Below are 19615 nucleotides of genomic sequence, written 5' to 3' on the forward strand. Positions count from 1 at the left end.
CTCATTCTGACAGCGTGAGCCCTGAGGCTCGTGTACCTTCTTCCTGATGGCAGCAGTGAGAAGAGACTATGATCTGGGTGGTGGAGGTCTGTTAGTCTGTATCAAGATAAAGTTGGTAAACTGCACATAAGTTCATATGACATTGTTTTTATGAACCTTTTCACACACTCCTTCAATTTTTGCAGATGTTATTTCCATTGAAAGTTCAGTGTGATCTCTGTTACATATAAAAAATTTGCATAGCTATCATACACGCAAGAGATTCTGCTGATGCTAGAACCACAGAGTAACATGCACAAAATGTTGAAGGAACTCAGAAGATCAGGCGGCATCTATGGATAGGAAGTGTTGACATAGAGCTCGAGGCCCTTCACCAGAACTAAAATGAAAGGGAGAAGAAGCCAGAATCAGAAGGCTGCGGGTGGGAGTAGAAAACAAGCTGGAAGGCATTGGGTGAAGCCATGTGAGGGAGCCAGGTACAGGGAGGTGGAGTGGGAAGCTGGGAGGCAATAGGTATAAACGCATAGCTATCATATTATTCTCTTGAGCTGGGTTCTGATTATTGTTACAGATTATTGGTATCTGCACCCAGAAGGTTGATAATCTTCTTTTGTTAACTTGTAATTTTTATTTCTCCAAATATATATCCAGTTCCTGGATACCAGAAAATTGCTTACTGATAGAATAGACTTGAATTCTCTGTCAGGACACTGGAGCAGGGATCCAACTGCGGACTCAGTACTGTGCACACAATGATATTAATTGAGTAACAGATCCCGAGGTGCAAACAAAGTCGGGCGTCAAAGTTCAGGCAGAGATCGAAACATCCAGAGAAATCCAAAAACCAGAACTGGGAAACAGGCAGAGTCGATATTCAGACGGACAGAGTTCAGAATCAAATGCTGGAAAGGCTCAGGAAAACTCATTGGCACAATCTGGCAACAAACAGGTGAAGACACAGGACTGAAATACACTGAGCAATAAACAGAGAGGCAGCTGATAGGTGGAGCACAATGAGACACAAGTAATAATGAGAGACAGATAAGAGACGGAGTACTCAGTAATACAGGGGCCGGAGTAGAGCAGGAGCGGGGACAGGAGCACATGGTAATACAAAACCACAGATTGATAGCTAGGGGAAACGCACAAAAAGACAGAGTTCAACTGAAGGTACTGACATTCTCTGATGATCTCCTGTGACTCCAGAGTAGTGTCACTGGTTTTTAGATCAATGATGTAAATAATAAGCCAAATAATATTTACACCTGAGGAAACGCACCTCACCATTGCCCCACCCCACAATCATGGAAATGACACGGATATTTTTGTCCAATCCAATGATCAGCCCTGAGATAATTTCCTATTTGCCATTGCTATTGAAATATGAAGATCTGAGTCAGCATCAATAATGTGATAATTTTTTAAAGAAGAATTAAGTAGTTCTGTATTCATATCAATATATATGGATCCCAGATAATGGTCTAATACTTCTTTTGCCCTGTCTGTCCATCTGTATGAAACACAAGTTGGGTGTTCACGGGAGACACCATAAACCATAAGATGTTGGAGCAGAATTAGGCCATTTGGCCCGTCGAGTCCACTCCACCATTTCATCATGGCATATCCATTTCTCCTCTGAGTCCCAATCTCCTGCCTTCTCCCTGTATCCCTTCATGCCCTGACTAACTAAGAATCTATCAACCTCTGCCTTAAATGTACCCAATGACTTAGCCTCCACAGCCACCTGTGGCAAAGAATTCCACAGATTCACCACCCTCTGGCTGAAGAAATTCCTCCTCATGTCTGTTCTAAAAGGACATCCTGCTATTCTGAGGCTGTGTCCTCTGGTCTTAGACTCCGCCACCACTGGACACATTCTCTGCACATCCATTCTATCAAGGCCTTTCAACATTCAATAGGCTTCATTGAGGTTCCCCCACATTCTTCTGAATTCCAGTGAGTGGAGGCCCAGAGCCATAAAACACTCCTCAGATGACAAATCTATCAATCCTAGGATCATTTTCGTAAACCTCCTTTGAACCCTCTACAATGTCAGCACAACCTTTTTTAGAAAAGGGGCCCAAATCTGCTCACAATAGTCCAAGTGAGGTCTCGCCAGTGCTTCATAAAGCCTCAGCATTACATCCTTGTGTTTATATTCTAGTCCCCTCAAAATGAATGGTAACATTGCATTTGCCTTCCTCTCCATCGACTCAACCTGTAAATTAACCTTTTGGGAACTCTGCACGAGTACTCCCTAGTCCCTTTGCACTTCAGATTTTTGAATTTTCTCTTCACTTAGAAAATAGTCTATGCTTTTATGTTTAATAGTCTACGCAAGGGACTGCAGATGCTGGACTCTGGGACAACAATCAATCTGCTGCAGGAACTGAATGGGTTGAGCCGCATCTGTGGGAGGAATGTAATTGTTGATGTTTTGGGTCAAAACCCCATATTTAGTCTCAAATGCAGGGTTTTGGCCTGAAACATCAACAATTCTTTTCCTCCCACAGGTGCTGCTTGACCCATCCAGTTACTCCAGCGGATTGTTTGTTAAGCTGTAACTGGATTTCCAACTGCTATGGGGAAACTTCTGTTTGGGAGTTGAATCTCTGTCACTTTCAGTGTGCTAATCGGGTGTTGGGAATATAAGAAACACTAAAATAGAAAGCAAAAAATAAAAATCAGGACATTTGAACATGCTTACTTTAAGGAATAGTTGTCATAATCAATATGATCATGATACCCATCTGTAGCAATATCCCGATGGAAAGATAATTTGTTTCCATCCTATTTTAAAAACAATTTGTTACTTTATCAGTCTTTAAAGTCTCGTATAAAACAAACAATCCTTAGAATGCACAAAACACACACGAAATGCTGAAGGAACTCAGCAGGTCAGGCAGCATCAATGGAAATGAATAAACAGTCGACGTTTTGGGCTGAGGCTCTTCTTCAGGACCAGAAAGGAAGGGGAAAGATGCCAGAATAAAAAGGTGGGTGTTGGGGGAGGAGAAGGAGGATAGCTAGAAGGTGATAGGTGAAGCCAGGTGGATGAGAAAGGTGAAGTGCTGGAGAGGAAAGTATCTGACAGGAGAGAGGAGTGGACCATAGGAGAAGAGAAGAGTGGAGGGGACCTAGGGGGAGGTGATAGGTAGGTGAGAAGAGGTTAGAGTGGGGAGTAGAAGAAGAGGGGAGATGGAGGGAAACATTATATTTGCAATTCCATTTCTTAGTGTGAAATTTAATGCTTTGTTCCTGTTAATCTTGTTAAACTAAATAATCTCTCAGTTATCACATCCTTCGAGTTGCTGAAGTCAAGTACTGTTGTCTCCACCGTGGCTCTGAATTGAGACAGTTGGCAGATGGCATTCACAACGCAGCTGTGTAGAGTGGGTTGGTGCCATGCGTGAGTGAGAGGCCAATGGAACCACACAATGAACAGATTAACCACACTGCATTTAAGCTTATTTGAACTTAGTTATAGTGATAGCAATCTCCAGAGAACATGGGGAAGTCCTGTATTTGTTTAGTTTGAACTTTTAGTTTATCTTTAATCTCTTTATTTTGCTCAAATTTGAACCATGATATGTGTATATCTGTTAATCTTTTAAAACCAAATCAAGCTTTTTTCTCATGGTGGGTGAAAGGTGAAATATTTAAGGGGAATCTGAAAGGGCACTTCTTCACTCAGAGGTTGTTGCAAGTGTGGAACAACCTGCCAGGGGAGATGGTAGATGCAGTTTCAATTGTAACATCTAAGACATGTTTGGATGGGTAAATGGATGTAAGGTGTATGAAGTACCATGGGCAGGGTGTAACTAGATGGGACTAATCAGAAGGGCAAGGTAATATGGACTAGATTGACTGAAGGGCCTGTTTTTGTGCTGTGGTGCTCTATGACTCAATAACACTATAAGTGCAAAATGAAAATAGAGGGTTGATATCTTACGTTTTACAATAAGCAGTTTCATTGTAAATGTATCATTGAATTGAAGCAGACTATACCTCCACAAATATAAATTCACCAAGCATCATTGGGTAAACGTAAGGTAGAATTGATTAAATCTTCTTGTCAAACTACGGTATGTTTAGTCAGAAACGCATGACCAGCGCTTCTGTCACTATCAGCCATTTTGTAGCTTGTCTTAATTTAAAATGCAAAATATAAGCTAAATGTGGGCTGTTTTGTATCTTTACCCGTGAGGTTCTGTTTAGAAAATTAGCAGGGAGAGGATGTTTTCATCTTCTCATCATGGGCTTCTTTAATCTACGTGTGTAAATTTGAAGCTTTATCATCAAGACATCTATTATTTTTCCTCAAAAAATTGAACATTTGTTTTTAAACCAAATATTCATTTTGTTTGTAATCCCCAATTTCTGCCTTTGTTGTAGATTTTTGCAGGACAATCACTCTTATTTTTTTCTCAGCAGTCGCCATGCAGGCTCTTCAATGATGTATTTCTGCCTAAAGTGTCAAGAGTTGGTTCTTCATAGCCAAGCGTAGAATAATGTCTGAGTGTGTGATCAGCTTCCTTCAAGAATACCACAAGCTTCTTGGTTTGGAGGCTTGTATACCTCAATGACCCAGAAAGCTATGCTAGATGGAATCAGGGCCTTATGCTTCCGCTTTTCATAGGGTCACCCATGTCAACCAGGTCAAAGGTTAGAATCTAGACTAAGGAGCAGTCCACTAGTCCTCCAGGTTCAGAGGTTCAGCTCAGTGTTAACAACTCTGACTGGTCAAACAAAATTGCAAACATTATGCAAACAGCAATGAAGAATCTTTCTACATCTGTCTGTGATGGTATGATGGCCAAGGACAGATAGAGATGGAGGACCTTCATTGCTGCCCTAAATGCCAGTTGGCATAACAAGTAGTAGTTGAGTAAGTAAGTGTGATCAGTTTTTTCCATGAAGAGATAGAAAATACCAATTCTACATGTTAAAGAAACAGTGTTGAATTTTACTGGAATGAGGATGGGGGATGCTTCCAAGGCAATTGCATCTATAAATGATTGGGTAATGAAATTAGAAAACTATTTGTTTAGGGAAAATGCATCAAAGAAATTTTTTAAACTTCTTGATGCAATGAGCACAGAAAGAAAAGGTTTCCTTGTTCAGGGGAAGTCCTGCTATATCATTCATCAGGAGGCATTATCTCCTTTCTCTAAAATGTATATAAACTGCAGTCTCAAGCAGGCTTTTGAAATCAAACTAGAACTGATAGAAGGCCTGGAAAGTTGTGACCGCACTTTCCAGGGTCAATGACTTGAATTCATTTATTCTTATCTCAAGAATATTTCCCTGATGTTGTAGTGAGATGCTGCCTACCTGCAGAACAAAGGGGTTAACTACATACACTTGCCCATCTATTAAGATGTTCCCACAACCAATGATCTCACTTTAAGGACTCTTTATCTTGTTTCCTTATGTTCTCGTTACACCTATCACCTTCCAACTTGCACAACTTGTCTTCTGCATGCTGGTTGATCTTTCATTGATTCTGTTACTATTCTATTGATTTGCTGAGTATGTATGCAGGAAAAGGAATCTTAGAGTTATATATGGTGGCATATATGTTCATTGGTACTAAAATTTACTTTGAACTTTAAACTTTTGATTCCATGATCAGTTTGAAAGTGAAAAAAGGGTATTAAAATCAATTTATTGTATGGGGGGGGGGGTGGGTTAAAAAAAGCAATTGAGCCAATGTGGGAATAGTGCACTAGTAAGTCTTTAAATGGCTGGAAGAAATAAGTAGTCTAGTGCAAAATTAGCTATTTTTTGGGAAAGATGATGAATGGTTGCTGTGGTGAGGAGAAACGTTTTAAAAATATATAATCCATGTGGTGGACATGAGAATGAGTTACAAGGTAATTGTAGACAAGGGGTTCTCAACCTTTTTTATGCCATGGAGCCTTACCATTAACCAAGGGGTCTGTAGACCCCAGGTTGGGAACTCCTATTGTAGACAATAGGAATAATTGAATTTATCATTTGATGCTGAAATGCCATGAGGAGGACATGGTAAATGCTGGAAGAATTCTTCCCCAGAAGATAAAAATCCAAAGAATCAGAATCAGGTTTATTATCAGTGTCTTATACGATGGGAAGTTTGTTGTTTTGTGGCAGCAGTACACTGCAAAGACATAAAACTGCTACAAATTACAAAATGAATAATAGGAAAATAAAGGAATAATGAGGAAATATTCATGATGTTTAGAAATCTGATAGCAGAAGGAAAGCAGCTGTCACATAATCATTGAGTATGGGTTTTTAGGCCTCTGCCATTCCTCCGTGATGGTAGTAACAGGAAGAGGACATGACCCAGATGACGAGCGTTCTTCGTGATGGATGCCGCCTTCTTGTAGATACCCTCGATGGTAGGGAAAGTTGTGCTCATGATGGAGCTGGCTATGTCTACAACCCCCTGCAGCCTTTTGCAATCCTGTACATAATGCTGTGAAGAAGAAATTTGTTCTTGCTAACTTAGTTATCTGCTTTGAATAGTGGCTGTGCATTTTACTTGGACAAATTCATTTTTGTTTCTGTCAAAGCAACACAAATGTCAGAAATTTTACAGTGCACATCTAAACTTTATCATGTTCTGTCTGAGTAGACTCCAACTGAACATCACAAATATGGATCTTAGAAATTTCACCCCTCTCCCTCACCTCTCATTCTCCATTCCCCATTCCAGCTCCCCTCTCACCTCTTCTCTTCTCCTCACCTGCTATCATTTCTCTCTGTTGCCCCTTCTCCTTCCCTTTCACCGAGGATCTATTGTCCTCTCCTATCAGATTTCTTTTTTCTTCAGCCCTTCACTTCTTACTTCAACCACCACCACCACACCCGCCCCCCCGCCGCCCCCACCCATCCAGCTTTGGCCACACCGGATTTCATCAACCACTTTCCAAGGTTGTACCCCTTCTCTTCTCCCACCTTTTTATTCTGGCTTGTTTCTCCTTCCTCGTCTCCTGAAAGGGCTCTCAGCCTGACAATCTATTCCTCATATAGATGCTGCCTGACCTTCAGAGTTCCTCCAGCATCCTGTGTGCGTTCCTCTATTCATGAAATTAACTCGTGACTGAGGACAAATGGGCACCTTGGTTAAAGTGTTTGACTCATCTGATTTCCTGCTAAGTCATCCAGGAAAGTCTCCAAAACCTCCTGCTTTGCCGTTTCATAGCCAGTTATCGGATGATTCTAAACTGAGAGAATTTGCAATTGGATAACACCTATTTATACCAACAGGCCATACCACAATGTTTTGTGAGCAGTGACTTCTCTCTGAAGTGCAATGCTTGATATTTTGAACAAACATGACATGAATCCTTATAGCTTGATTCCTCAAGAGCCATAAGAACAGAAATAGGACCTGCAGCCCAAATGGTCTATGCCAACCAATCAACCAATCTAAGTCCATCTAATCTAGTTCCATTTGGCACATATCCCTCTAAATATTTCCTGTCCATATACCTAATAAATGGGGTGGCTGATCAGTTACCTTATTTGGTGCTGATGATGATGGATTATCAAACAGGGAATCATTAACTGTTTTGTCTCCTACAAAACATACATGACAGCTCCCTATAAAACTGGCTGCTATTCATTGGCAACTCAATTTAAAATTTATTCAATATGTTTTCTGCTTCATGCTTCACCAGCAACTCCTGTAAACCCTCTGTGTGTGTTAATTCCTTTTCTTACTACCTGTCTTAGACTTTGCTTAGACTGACCTTATCTTCAACCTTAGTCACGAACTCCACCCCATCCCAGACCAATGTTTGAAGCAGACCCAGATTTTGTCAATTTTCAATGGTGTTTCGAATCACACATCTCTTTCAGGGCTTATAATGTCCGTATCTATCTTAGTACCACCAAACACTGTTAACATTTTTACCATTAGTATTTTTCCAGTTTATCTCACTTATTCTTCCTATACTTCATATTTCATAGTTTGAGCTCATAATTATGCACTTTTCCAGAATGTTCTATTCACTTCTTGACTGCACTGTTTCCTTCTTCCTTCTGCATTCCTCATCCACATTACTATGTATGAGGACAAGATCTCAGTATCAAAAATTCTCAGTTTTGTTTTCAAATTAATTTCAATCTTTTTTAGATTTATTTAGATTTACAAGCCTCTGAGATTTCTCTGCTCCCCCAGTGTGCGCCTTCTGTCACTTCTATCACTTTACATCAACAACTATCCTAGGTATTCGCTACTGGAATCCCCACAAATATCTCCATTTCACTGCCCCTTATTTCCTTATTGTTAGCATGATTTGACTTCTTTTGATGACGTTTTAGTCTTTGTTTATGTATATCTTTTCATAAATTATGTTGTATTTCCTTATTTTCCAAAAAGAAATGCCTGAAAGAAAATGAATCTCAAGGTGGAATACGGTGACATATTTGTACTTTAATAATAAATTTACGTTGAACTTTGTACTTTAAATTACCTTTACCATTCATCACACGTCAGCAGCATTCAAAGGCTGACTGGGATTTCAATTTGCTTTTCTCCAATCTTCTCATGCAGAATCGTTTCAGATAGCATAGAAGATAGTTGGACACGAAAGCTTTTTAGTTTTTAAAGAGTTCATTACTTACTCAGATTGTTTTCCACTGGTCACAACAGTAGCATGAAAAGAAGAACTGAGTGTGGTTTGGTGCCACTTCAGCCCTCTTCTGATTTGACTAGATAAAACGTGGTCCGGAGTTCCTTGCACTATTTCTGAGCTGCAGCATTTGGTTTAACTAGTATTTTTAGCTTAGCAAAATTTTTGCATTTTGCAGAGTTGGGAACTCCTATTGTAGACAATAGGAATAATTGAATTTATCATTTGATGCTGAAATGCCATGAGGAGGACATGGTAAATGCTGGAAGAATTCTTCCCCAGAAGATAAAAATCCAAAGAATCAGAATCAGGTTTATTATCAGTGTCTTATACGATGGGAAGTTTGTTGTTTTGTGGCAGCAGTACACTGCAAAGACATAAAACTGCTACAAATTACAAAATGAATAATAGGAAAATAAAGGAATAATGAGGAAATATTCATGATGTTTAGAAATCTGATAGCAGAAGGAAAGCAGCTGTCACATAATCATTGAGTATGGGTTTTTAGGCCTCTGCCATTCCTCCGTGATGGTAGTAACAGGAAGAGGACATGACCCAGATGACGAGCGTTCTTCGTGATGGATGCCGCCTTCTTGTAGATACCCTCGATGGTAGGGAAAGTTGTGCTCATGATGGAGCTGGCTATGTCTACAACCCCCTGCAGCCTTTTGCAATCCTGTACATAATGCTGTGAAGAAGAAATTTGTTCTTGCTAACTTAGTTATCTGCTTTGAATAGTGGCTGTGCATTTTACTTGGACAAATTCATTTTTGTTTCTGTCAAAGCAACACAAATGTCAGAAATTTTACAGTGCACATCTAAACTTTATCATGTTCTGTCTGAGTAGACTCCAACTGAACATCACAAATATGGATCTTAGAAATTTCACCCCTCTCCCTCACCTCTCATTCTCCATTCCCCATTCCAGCTCCCCTCTCACCTCTTCTCTTCTCCTCACCTGCTATCATTTCTCTCTGTTGCCCCTTCTCCTTCCCTTTCACCGAGGATCTATTGTCCTCTCCTATCAGATTTCTTTTTTCTTCAGCCCTTCACTTCTTACTTCAACCACCACCACCACACCCGCCCCCCCGCCGCCCCCACCCATCCAGCTTTGGCCACACCGGATTTCATCAACCACTTTCCAAGGTTGTACCCCTTCTCTTCTCCCACCTTTTTATTCTGGCTTGTTTCTCCTTCCTCGTCTCCTGAAAGGGCTCTCAGCCTGACAATCTATTCCTCATATAGATGCTGCCTGACCTTCAGAGTTCCTCCAGCATCCTGTGTGCGTTCCTCTATTCATGAAATTAACTCGTGACTGAGGACAAATGGGCACCTTGGTTAAAGTGTTTGACTCATCTGATTTCCTGCTAAGTCATCCAGGAAAGTCTCCAAAACCTCCTGCTTTGCCGTTTCATAGCCAGTTATCGGATGATTCTAAACTGAGAGAATTTGCAATTGGATAACACCTATTTATACCAACAGGCCATACCACAATGTTTTGTGAGCAGTGACTTCTCTCTGAAGTGCAATGCTTGATATTTTGAACAAACATGACATGAATCCTTATAGCTTGATTCCTCAAGAGCCATAAGAACAGAAATAGGACCTGCAGCCCAAATGGTCTATGCCAACCAATCAACCAATCTAAGTCCATCTAATCTAGTTCCATTTGGCACATATCCCTCTAAATATTTCCTGTCCATATACCTAATAAATGGGGTGGCTGATCAGTTACCTTATTTGGTGCTGATGATGATGGATTATCAAACAGGGAATCATTAACTGTTTTGTCTCCTACAAAACATACATGACAGCTCCCTATAAAACTGGCTGCTATTCATTGGCAACTCAATTTAAAATTTATTCAATATGTTTTCTGCTTCATGCTTCACCAGCAACTCCTGTAAACCCTCTGTGTGTGTTAATTCCTTTTCTTACTACCTGTCTTAGACTTTGCTTAGACTGACCTTATCTTCAACCTTAGTCACGAACTCCACCCCATCCCAGACCAATGTTTGAAGCAGACCCAGATTTTGTCAATTTTCAATGGTGTTTCGAATCACACATCTCTTTCAGGGCTTATAATGTCCGTATCTATCTTAGTACCACCAAACACTGTTAACATTTTTACCATTAGTATTTTTCCAGTTTATCTCACTTATTCTTCCTATACTTCATATTTCATAGTTTGAGCTCATAATTATGCACTTTTCCAGAATGTTCTATTCACTTCTTGACTGCACTGTTTCCTTCTTCCTTCTGCATTCCTCATCCACATTACTATGTATGAGGACAAGATCTCAGTATCAAAAATTCTCAGTTTTGTTTTCAAATTAATTTCAATCTTTTTTAGATTTATTTAGATTTACAAGCCTCTGAGATTTCTCTGCTCCCCCAGTGTGCGCCTTCTGTCACTTCTATCACTTTACATCAACAACTATCCTAGGTATTCGCTACTGGAATCCCCACAAATATCTCCATTTCACTGCCCCTTATTTCCTTATTGTTAGCATGATTTGACTTCTTTTGATGACGTTTTAGTCTTTGTTTATGTATATCTTTTCATAAATTATGTTGTATTTCCTTATTTTCCAAAAAGAAATGCCTGAAAGAAAATGAATCTCAAGGTGGAATACGGTGACATATTTGTACTTTAATAATAAATTTACGTTGAACTTTGTACTTTAAATTACCTTTACCATTCATCACACGTCAGCAGCATTCAAAGGCTGACTGGGATTTCAATTTGCTTTTCTCCAATCTTCTCATGCAGAATCGTTTCAGATAGCATAGAAGATAGTTGGACACGAAAGCTTTTTAGTTTTTAAAGAGTTCATTACTTACTCAGATTGTTTTCCACTGGTCACAACAGTAGCATGAAAAGAAGAACTGAGTGTGGTTTGGTGCCACTTCAGCCCTCTTCTGATTTGACTAGATAAAACGTGGTCCGGAGTTCCTTGCACTATTTCTGAGCTGCAGCATTTGGTTTAACTAGTATTTTTAGCTTAGCAAAATTTTTGCATTTTGCAGAGTTTAGGTTTAGCAGTGTGTCAAAATACTGTGCCATTTCCTGCCAGAGATATCCGATACAAGTAGCAATGATTCAGAAACATGTCCCTTCTGAAGAGAAATTGCAATCAATTTTATTGATTCAACATTAATGACCAGCCATGTTTTAACCAGGGCATAGAACCAGGTCCAAAACTGAAGGATTAAAACACCCCAGACAGTCCTTCCAGGTGAGGCGACACTTCACCTGTGAGTTGGCTGGGGTGATATACCGCGTTCGGTGCTCCCGATGTGGCCTTTTATATATTGGCAAGACCCGACACAGACTGGGAGACCGCTTTGCTGAACACCTACACTCTGTCCGCCAGAGAAAGCAGGATCTCCCAGTGGCCACACATTTTAATTCCACATCCCATTCCCATTCTGACATGTCTATCCACGGCCTCCTCTACTGTAAAGATGAAGCCACACTCAGGTTGGAGGAACAAACACCTTATATTCCGTCTGGGTAGCCTCCAACCTGATGGCATGAACATTGACTTCTCAAACTTCTGCTAATGCCCCACCCCCACCTCGCACCCCATCCGTTATTTATTTATATATGCACATTCTTTTTCTCTCTCTCCTTTTTCTCCCTCTGTCCCTCTCACTATACCCCTTGCCCATCCTCTGGGTTTTTCCCTCCCTCCCCCCTTTCCTTCTCCCTGGGTCTTCTGTCCCATGATCCTCTCATATCCTTTTTGCCAGTCACCTGTCCAGCTCTTGGCTCCATCCCTCCCCCTCCTGTCTTCTCCTATCATTTTGGATCTCCCCCTCCCACTCCCACTTTCAAATCTCTTACTAGCTCTTCTTTCAGTTAGTCCTGATGAAGGGTCTCGGCCCAAAACACCGACTGTACCTCTTCCTAGAGATGCTCCCTGGCCTGTTGCATTCACCAGCAACTTTGATGTATGTTGCTTGAATTTCCAGCATCTGCAGAATTCCTCGTGTTTGTGGATTAAAACACTGTCATCCTGTGGAAAATCACAATTTTCTTGCTTTTTACACACTCCACTTCTCTTTATCCTTTCCTGAGGCTTGTGATTCCTTGTTTGAACTGTAGCATCCTTTTACCATTTTACCCAACTGGCAAGTTGAGGCAGGGAAATGTTGGCAGAGCTTATTTTCCTTGCCCACCCCTCTTCCTTGACAACAATATTGGCAGCCATGTTTTCATTTCTCCATGGTTTCACAACTTCACTTCTGATAAGGAGTCCAGAACCCTAAAACATTAATAGTTACTCTTTCCAAAGATGCTGTTTGATTTATTGAGTGTTTCCACCACTTTCTATTTTTATTTCAGATTTCAAGCATCTGCAGGTGTTTGATTTTCTGTTAACATCACTACTCCCACTACAAAGCCCACAGATCTGACAAAACCTTCAATCATATTTTAAGAAGGGCTCTTTCTTTAACTCAGTTTCCTGCACAGGATATGTGGATGTAAATTTCTGCCTCAATTTATGGTCGTTATGTGTCTCCAGTCCTTCCTTGTCCCAGCTCCCTCAATTCTAAGCCTTGGTGCATGTCTTGCTCAACTGTGCAACAAATATACCTGCTGTCGACACACAGAAACTACTGGAGAAGTTCAGCAAGTCAGGCAGCATCTATGAAAGGAAGTGAAGAGCCAATGTTTCGTGCTGGGACCCTTCATCAGAAATTATACAAAATGCTGGAGGAGCTCGGCAGGCCAGGTAGCATCTATGAAGTGGAATAAGCACTTAATGTTCTGGGCTGAAACCGTTCATCAGAATGATGAAGCATCTTGGCCCAAAACATCAACTGTTTATTGCCCTCCATAGATGCTGCCCAACCTGTTGAGTTCCTCCAGTATTTTGTGGATTCCAGGAGCTACAGTCACTTATGTCTCCATTGGTGTCCATGCCTCCGAATGACTTTGTTGCAATCTCTGGAATTCCTTCACCTCTCCTCACTTCTCTATGATCCTTCTTCAAAACTCCGCAGACAGTCTCTTTATTTGGGTTCAGATGATTTATCTGCTTCTCTCTGACGTGCCGAACTGTCTACTAACTAGTAACTGTCCACTGAAGTACTTCAGCAAGTTTATCCTGAAATCACTGGTACTCTTATTTCCTTATTAGTTTTATGGGTGACTTGCCTTTCACTGTTCTTCAGGATCTGGCTGTCAGTGGCAAGGATGGTATTAGTTGCTCTTGAGAAAAGGGGTGATGTGTCACTTTCCTGAACAGCTGGAGTCCTTCTGCTGACAGTTCCCACAGCGTTAGTTGGACAGTTCTACAATTTGGACCCAAGGCAAAGAAGGGATAATAATATATTTCTAGATCAGGATGTGGCGTGATTTAGTGGCGAACCTGCACATGATGGAGCTCCCGTTTATCGGCTGCCCTTGTCTTTCTTGATAGTAGAGATTGTGGGTTTGGAAAGTGCTTTTGGAGTGCATTGTTTTTATGTGGTGCACACAGAATCCACTCTGCACTAGTGTGGAGGCACTGGATATTTAGATTGATTGATAGTGTGTCAGCTGAATGGGCAGCTTTATTTTGTGTCCTAGAACCTTAGTGCCATAGAATACTGTACTACAACACAAAAACAGGCCCTTTAGTCATAGTCATAGTCATACTTTATTGATCCAGGGGGAAATTGGTTTTCGTTACAGTTGCACCATAAATAATTAAATAGTAATAAAACCATAAATAGTTAAATAGTAATATGTAAATTATGCCAGAAAATAAGTCCAGGACCAGCCTATTTGCTCAGGGTGTCTGACCCTCCAAGGGAGGAGTTGTAAAGTTTGATGGCCACAGGCAGGAATGACTTCCTATGACGCTCTGCGCTGCATCTCGGTGGAATGAGTCTCTGGCTGAATATACTCCTGTGCCCAACCAGCACATTATGTAGTGGATGGGAAACATTGTCCAAGATGGCATGCAACTTGGACAGCATCCTCTTTTCAGACACCACCGTGAGAGAGTCCAGTTCCATCCCCACAACACCACTGGCCTCACGAATGAGTTTGTTGATTCTGTTGGTGTCTGCTACCCTCAGCCTGCTGCCCCAGCACACAACAGCAAACATAATCGCACTGGCCACCACAGACTCGTAGAACATCCTCAGCATCGTCCGGCAGATGTTAAAGGACCTCAGTCTCCTCAGGAAATTGTGTTTGGCCCATCTAGTCCATTCCAAACTATTATTCTGTCTAGTACCATTGACCCGCACCCAGACCATTGTCCTCCAGACCCCTCTTACTCATGTGTGAATTTCTCATAAGTGTTGAAACTGAACCCACATCCACCACTCACCCCATGCTCCGAGTGAAGACTTTCTCACCATCAAGACTGTACCAGGAAGGATGAGGATTGCTCTTAACTTGTTTTGCAATCTTTAGGCAAAATCACCCATCATCTTGCAGACCCATGTTGATCTGCCATCTCCTCCAGCGCAGATGCTCCACCGTGCGCCTTGCAATCCTAGTGCACCTTCTCCTGTTATCCTGTGCTTCCATTAGGTGACTCTGCTGATGCTTATGCTCCTTGTGCCTCACAGATTCAATAACTCCAATTAGCTGAGCCTCACCCCCTCCCTGACCTCAATACCTTCAGTCCCCTTTTAAAATTGTGGAGCTAGCAAAGGAACAGACTTCTGATCTTCCCTTTCATTCATGATATCATGGATCTTATGTGTGATAAGATTTCTGTGCCTGCGCCCTTTGCAAAATCAGCTTAATCTTCCCCAGAGAGCTTCCACTCCCCTTTTGGATGCTGTAAAATTTCTTAACCAGAAAGAATAAGAACAGGCTGAAACAATCAGTTTACCAGAAAAAAAAATTAGCATACAGATCATGGGAAGGATATAGAATTTTTTATAGTTTCCCATTACCATTCTACCAATAAAGTGCTGGGTAAAGAGGTGACAATGCCAAACAGGTTCAGAGCACTCTACTGAAGAAATTCACTCATAGGGGCAGGAATTGAAAGTATTTCTCAATCACATCAATCAACTACTCACAGCTCAATAAAACGCATCACTTAGATCACTGCTTCCCTCCCAACCCTCTGCAATCCCCCCCATCACCCTCCATGCACATGAAGCCCCTTTTTACAGGGCGTCTCTAGAAGCAGCTTGTTAGCCCCTCGCTAACAGCCACCAGACTTAGAGCCGAGAAAACCCACTTTTCTCCAGCTTCGTATATCTAGGGTGTATACGACTTTGATCCCGCCAAATCCGTGGGGTTAGAATGTCTTGCCCACCCATCCCCAGTTTTTGTGAATGCTGTGTGATTTACTGCCCTGCAAGAGCTCGTCGGCATGAAATAACGGATCGCACTCTTCATGCAATTATAAAACATATTTGTGAATGTTAACTTAATCAAAGAGTTAGTAAAGAAACGAAAGAAAATAAACAAAAGGGCCCATTATAATGAAACAGTCAAATGTTCACAGCTTGGAGCTCAAATCTGCCAAAAGCCATTTTCACCAAGCCTCGGTAAACCTCCGCACCTTGGCTCCATCGAATTGCATTTTCCCATCAGATCGAATCCTATGACTGATTCTCTCCAGCGTCTTCTCTCTTCATCCCCCGCTGAACCAAAAGACAAAAACCCACTGCCAGTGTCAGTCACAAAGCAGTCCTCCCCAGCCTCTCTAGAACCTTCTCCCCGTTCCACTCTCCTGACTGGATGGCCTGCATTCCAAAGCATCCCTTATCTCTAACAGCAGCCCAAATGCTGCTTCTACTGAAAGACCATGACATGAAATACCCTACAACACTAGCAGTAAAACCTTTACCAGGGCGTTACACACACATCTGTGAGGGGAAAAATATCCTATCTGAACACACACACAGATTTACAATGTATTGGGACGTGAGTAAGGATACAGAAAAGGTAGGTTACTGATCCCTGACAGGACCTGGCACATGGATGATATACTAAAGGGTTACTGTGAGCCAAACAAAGGGCAGCATGGTAATGTAGCAGTTAGCAAATCACTATTACAGTGCCAGCAATCAGTGTTCAATTCTGTTGCTCTCTGAAAGGAGTTTGTAGGTTCTCACAATGACTGCGTGGGTTTCCTCTGGGTGCTCTGGTTTCCTCCCATATTCCAAAGATGTATGAGTTACGGTTAGTAAGTTGTGGACATGCTATGTTGGTGGTGGAAGCATGGTAACACTTGCGGGCTGTCCCCAGGACATCTTCAGACTGTGTTGGTCGCTGATGCAAACAATACATTCACTGTGTGTCCTGACGTTCGAACTACATGTGCCAAATAAAGCTAATCTTTCCTTACCTCTAACTGATGCAAATTTTTACAGAAAATAATGGTTTGAGTTCAGAAATCTCAGAAGTCAGTTTTCTCAATGGTCTCTTGTGATTGTGCTTTATTGCAGACTGAGAAAGGGGTTCCAGTGAAGAAGTTCTCATGCCTCATGGATCTGATGTTAAATTACCAGCAACCATACCAAGGACTGGTGACACCATTGCAATATCCCGTGGAGAGAGAAAATGAGAAAGAGATCATAGATGATTTGTCAGGTGGTCCTTTGTCAGCAATCATTAATGAATGAGCCTGGGAGAAGGCGGGAGGATGGGGTTGAATGAAAAAAAAGTTATGATTTGACGGCAGAGCAGACTCAATGGTCTGAGGGGCCTAATTCCACTCCTATAGTTTTGTGGTCTTATGATTTGATAACATGGGTGATGTAAGCCCCCGGGAAGTGTTATTGAACAGTGAGACCTTGGAGTTCAAGTACATAGTTTCCTGAAAGTGACAACACTGGTAGACGGAGTGGTGAAGAAGGTGTATGGTATGGAATAAATATATGACATTTTTTAGCAGATAAATAGTGTGAATAGGTTCATAATACAAATGCCTTTTTTCAGGAATTGCAGAGTGGTATGACTATGCATGTTGTTCTGGCTGTTGTTTCCAACAGCTTCCTCACTCACACAGATCATGGCTGCCGGACATTATGCAGTTCTCCTTTCCCTTGCAGATGGTGAGGATGAGAAGCCAGCCTTGCCACCTCGTCCATTCAGTGCTTCCATCACCACTGCCTCCGAGGCAGGGAACATGATAGTTCAACAACTGCAGGAACGTTTGCAGGAGGGATCTTTGAAAAGGTATTTTTCTTACAAAGTATTTTCAGTGTTGAGATTTGAAATAAAAACACTTCTGGCTTAACACAGAGAGAATAGTGTCTGTTAATGTGCCCTGCTTTAAGCAAGGGGAGAAGTGATACCCTGGTAACAAAATAAATCGGTGTGAAAAATGAAATTTGGGATCGCTGAAATAATTTCATGATGCATTATGCTCCATATTGCAATGAAAGCTTACCAATTTGGATTAGAGTACATGGAAGCCAGCCAATAAGCAGTGAAATTATTGTGAGGTTTAAAGAAAGTCAACTAAAGAAAAACTGAAACTGTAAGAAACAAATTAACATCTAAATACAGAATATAGTTGATTGATGGATATAATAAATCTAATGCAGAAAGTTCTGGAGGAGACTAAGGTAGAGACATGGAAAGAAACTTGGTGACAATAAAAGTGAATCTGAAAATCATTTAATATTAACAGAAAAATATCCTACATGTTCAAGGAGGCTGTCCCCAGATAATAACAAGTACTGCTAAAGTAAAGATTAGCTTTACTTGTCACATGCACATCAAAACATCAAAAGGTAAAATGAAGACGTCAGTCCTCACGAAGTGTCTCTGCCCGAAACGTCGACTGTACCTCTTCCTAGAGATGCTGCCTGGCCTGCTGTGTTCACCAGCAACTTTGATTTGTGTTGATAAAATGAAGTGTGTTGTTTGTGTCAACAACCAACACTGTCCCAGGATGTGCTGGGGGCAGCCTGCCAGTGTTGCCATCCTTCCAGCATCAACACATCATGTCCACAATTTACCAACCCTTACGGCTTTGGAATGTGGGAGGAAACTGGAGCACAAAGTGGAAATCCACACAATCACAGAGAGAATGTACAAACTCTGTACAGACAGCAGTTGGATTAGAACCCAGCCTGTTGGCACTGTAAATCTTTACGCTAATCACAGCCCTACTGTGCTGTCCCAGGCATCCCTGTCCATTTAATCCATAAGTCTACTACTACTACTACATCGACTCAGGCCTAGGGGGCCGGCGTCGGGCACTATGACGGACTCTCCACTTCTCCCTCTCCCTCATCAGTGTATTCAGTTCATCTACATTAGCCGCGCCGCTGTCTTCTAGGAGCGTGTTGACCATAGTCTTGGGAGGGCACCCAGGGTTCATCCTCCCATGCTTGGACTCCCATATGATGACTAGGCTGGCAGGTAGCTCAGGGTGGTGTACACAGTGCCCCGCTAGTTGCAGTCTTCTCGCCTCGATTTTAGTGGTGAGCATCAGTAGGTCGTTATAGAGCTCAACGTTCATCATGTGCTGTTGCCAACACACGTCAAGAGTGCTGGCAACAGCATATCCATAGGTCTATAAGTCTCAAAATCGGCTAGATAGCCAGATCTTTTACCCAAGGTTGAAGGGTCTAATACTAGAGAGCATGCATTTAATGTGAGAGGAAGTAGGTTAAAAGGAAAATGAGTGGGGCAAATTTTTTTACACAGAGAGGGGTGGATGCCCAGTATGTGCTGCCTGGGTGCTGATGGAGGCAAATATGACAGGGGCATTTGGAGGGGCTCTTAGATAGCACAGGAATGCACAGGAAATGAAAGGATTAGTTCAGTTGGAAATTTGATTACTAATTTAATCAGTTCAGCACAATATTGTGGGATGATGAGCCTGTTCCTGTGCAGTACTACGTTCTATGGTTTTGTCCTTAAGTCAGAAAGTGCACAAAAAGTACACGATATGCTAACCCCATACCTCCACAGTACCTGAATGAATGGCAACAGGTGAATGATAGGAAAGAACAATTACTAATGATCAGTAGAGAGGAATTGCAATCCATAGGATCAAGCT

The 19615-nt window shown here is 41.6% G+C and overlaps 1 protein-coding gene across 1 annotated transcript in view; it reads left to right on the forward strand.

The window, feature by feature from the left end:
- The window catches only part of LOC140204321 (phosphatidylinositol 3,4,5-trisphosphate 5-phosphatase 2A-like), a 163369-nt gene that overhangs the window by 58118 nt on the left and 85636 nt on the right, over positions 1–19615 (forward strand). The window contains exons 4-5 of the mRNA XM_072270942.1: positions 17046–17190; positions 17652–17778. Coding sequence (XP_072127043.1) covers positions 17046–17190; positions 17652–17778 — 272 coding nt within the window. The remainder of the gene's footprint in view (positions 1–17045; positions 17191–17651; positions 17779–19615) is intronic.

This window comes from Mobula birostris, chromosome 10 (assembly GCF_030028105.1).
Source record: "Mobula birostris isolate sMobBir1 chromosome 10, sMobBir1.hap1, whole genome shotgun sequence".
Taxonomy (NCBI): Eukaryota; Metazoa; Chordata; class Chondrichthyes; order Myliobatiformes; family Myliobatidae; genus Mobula; species Mobula birostris.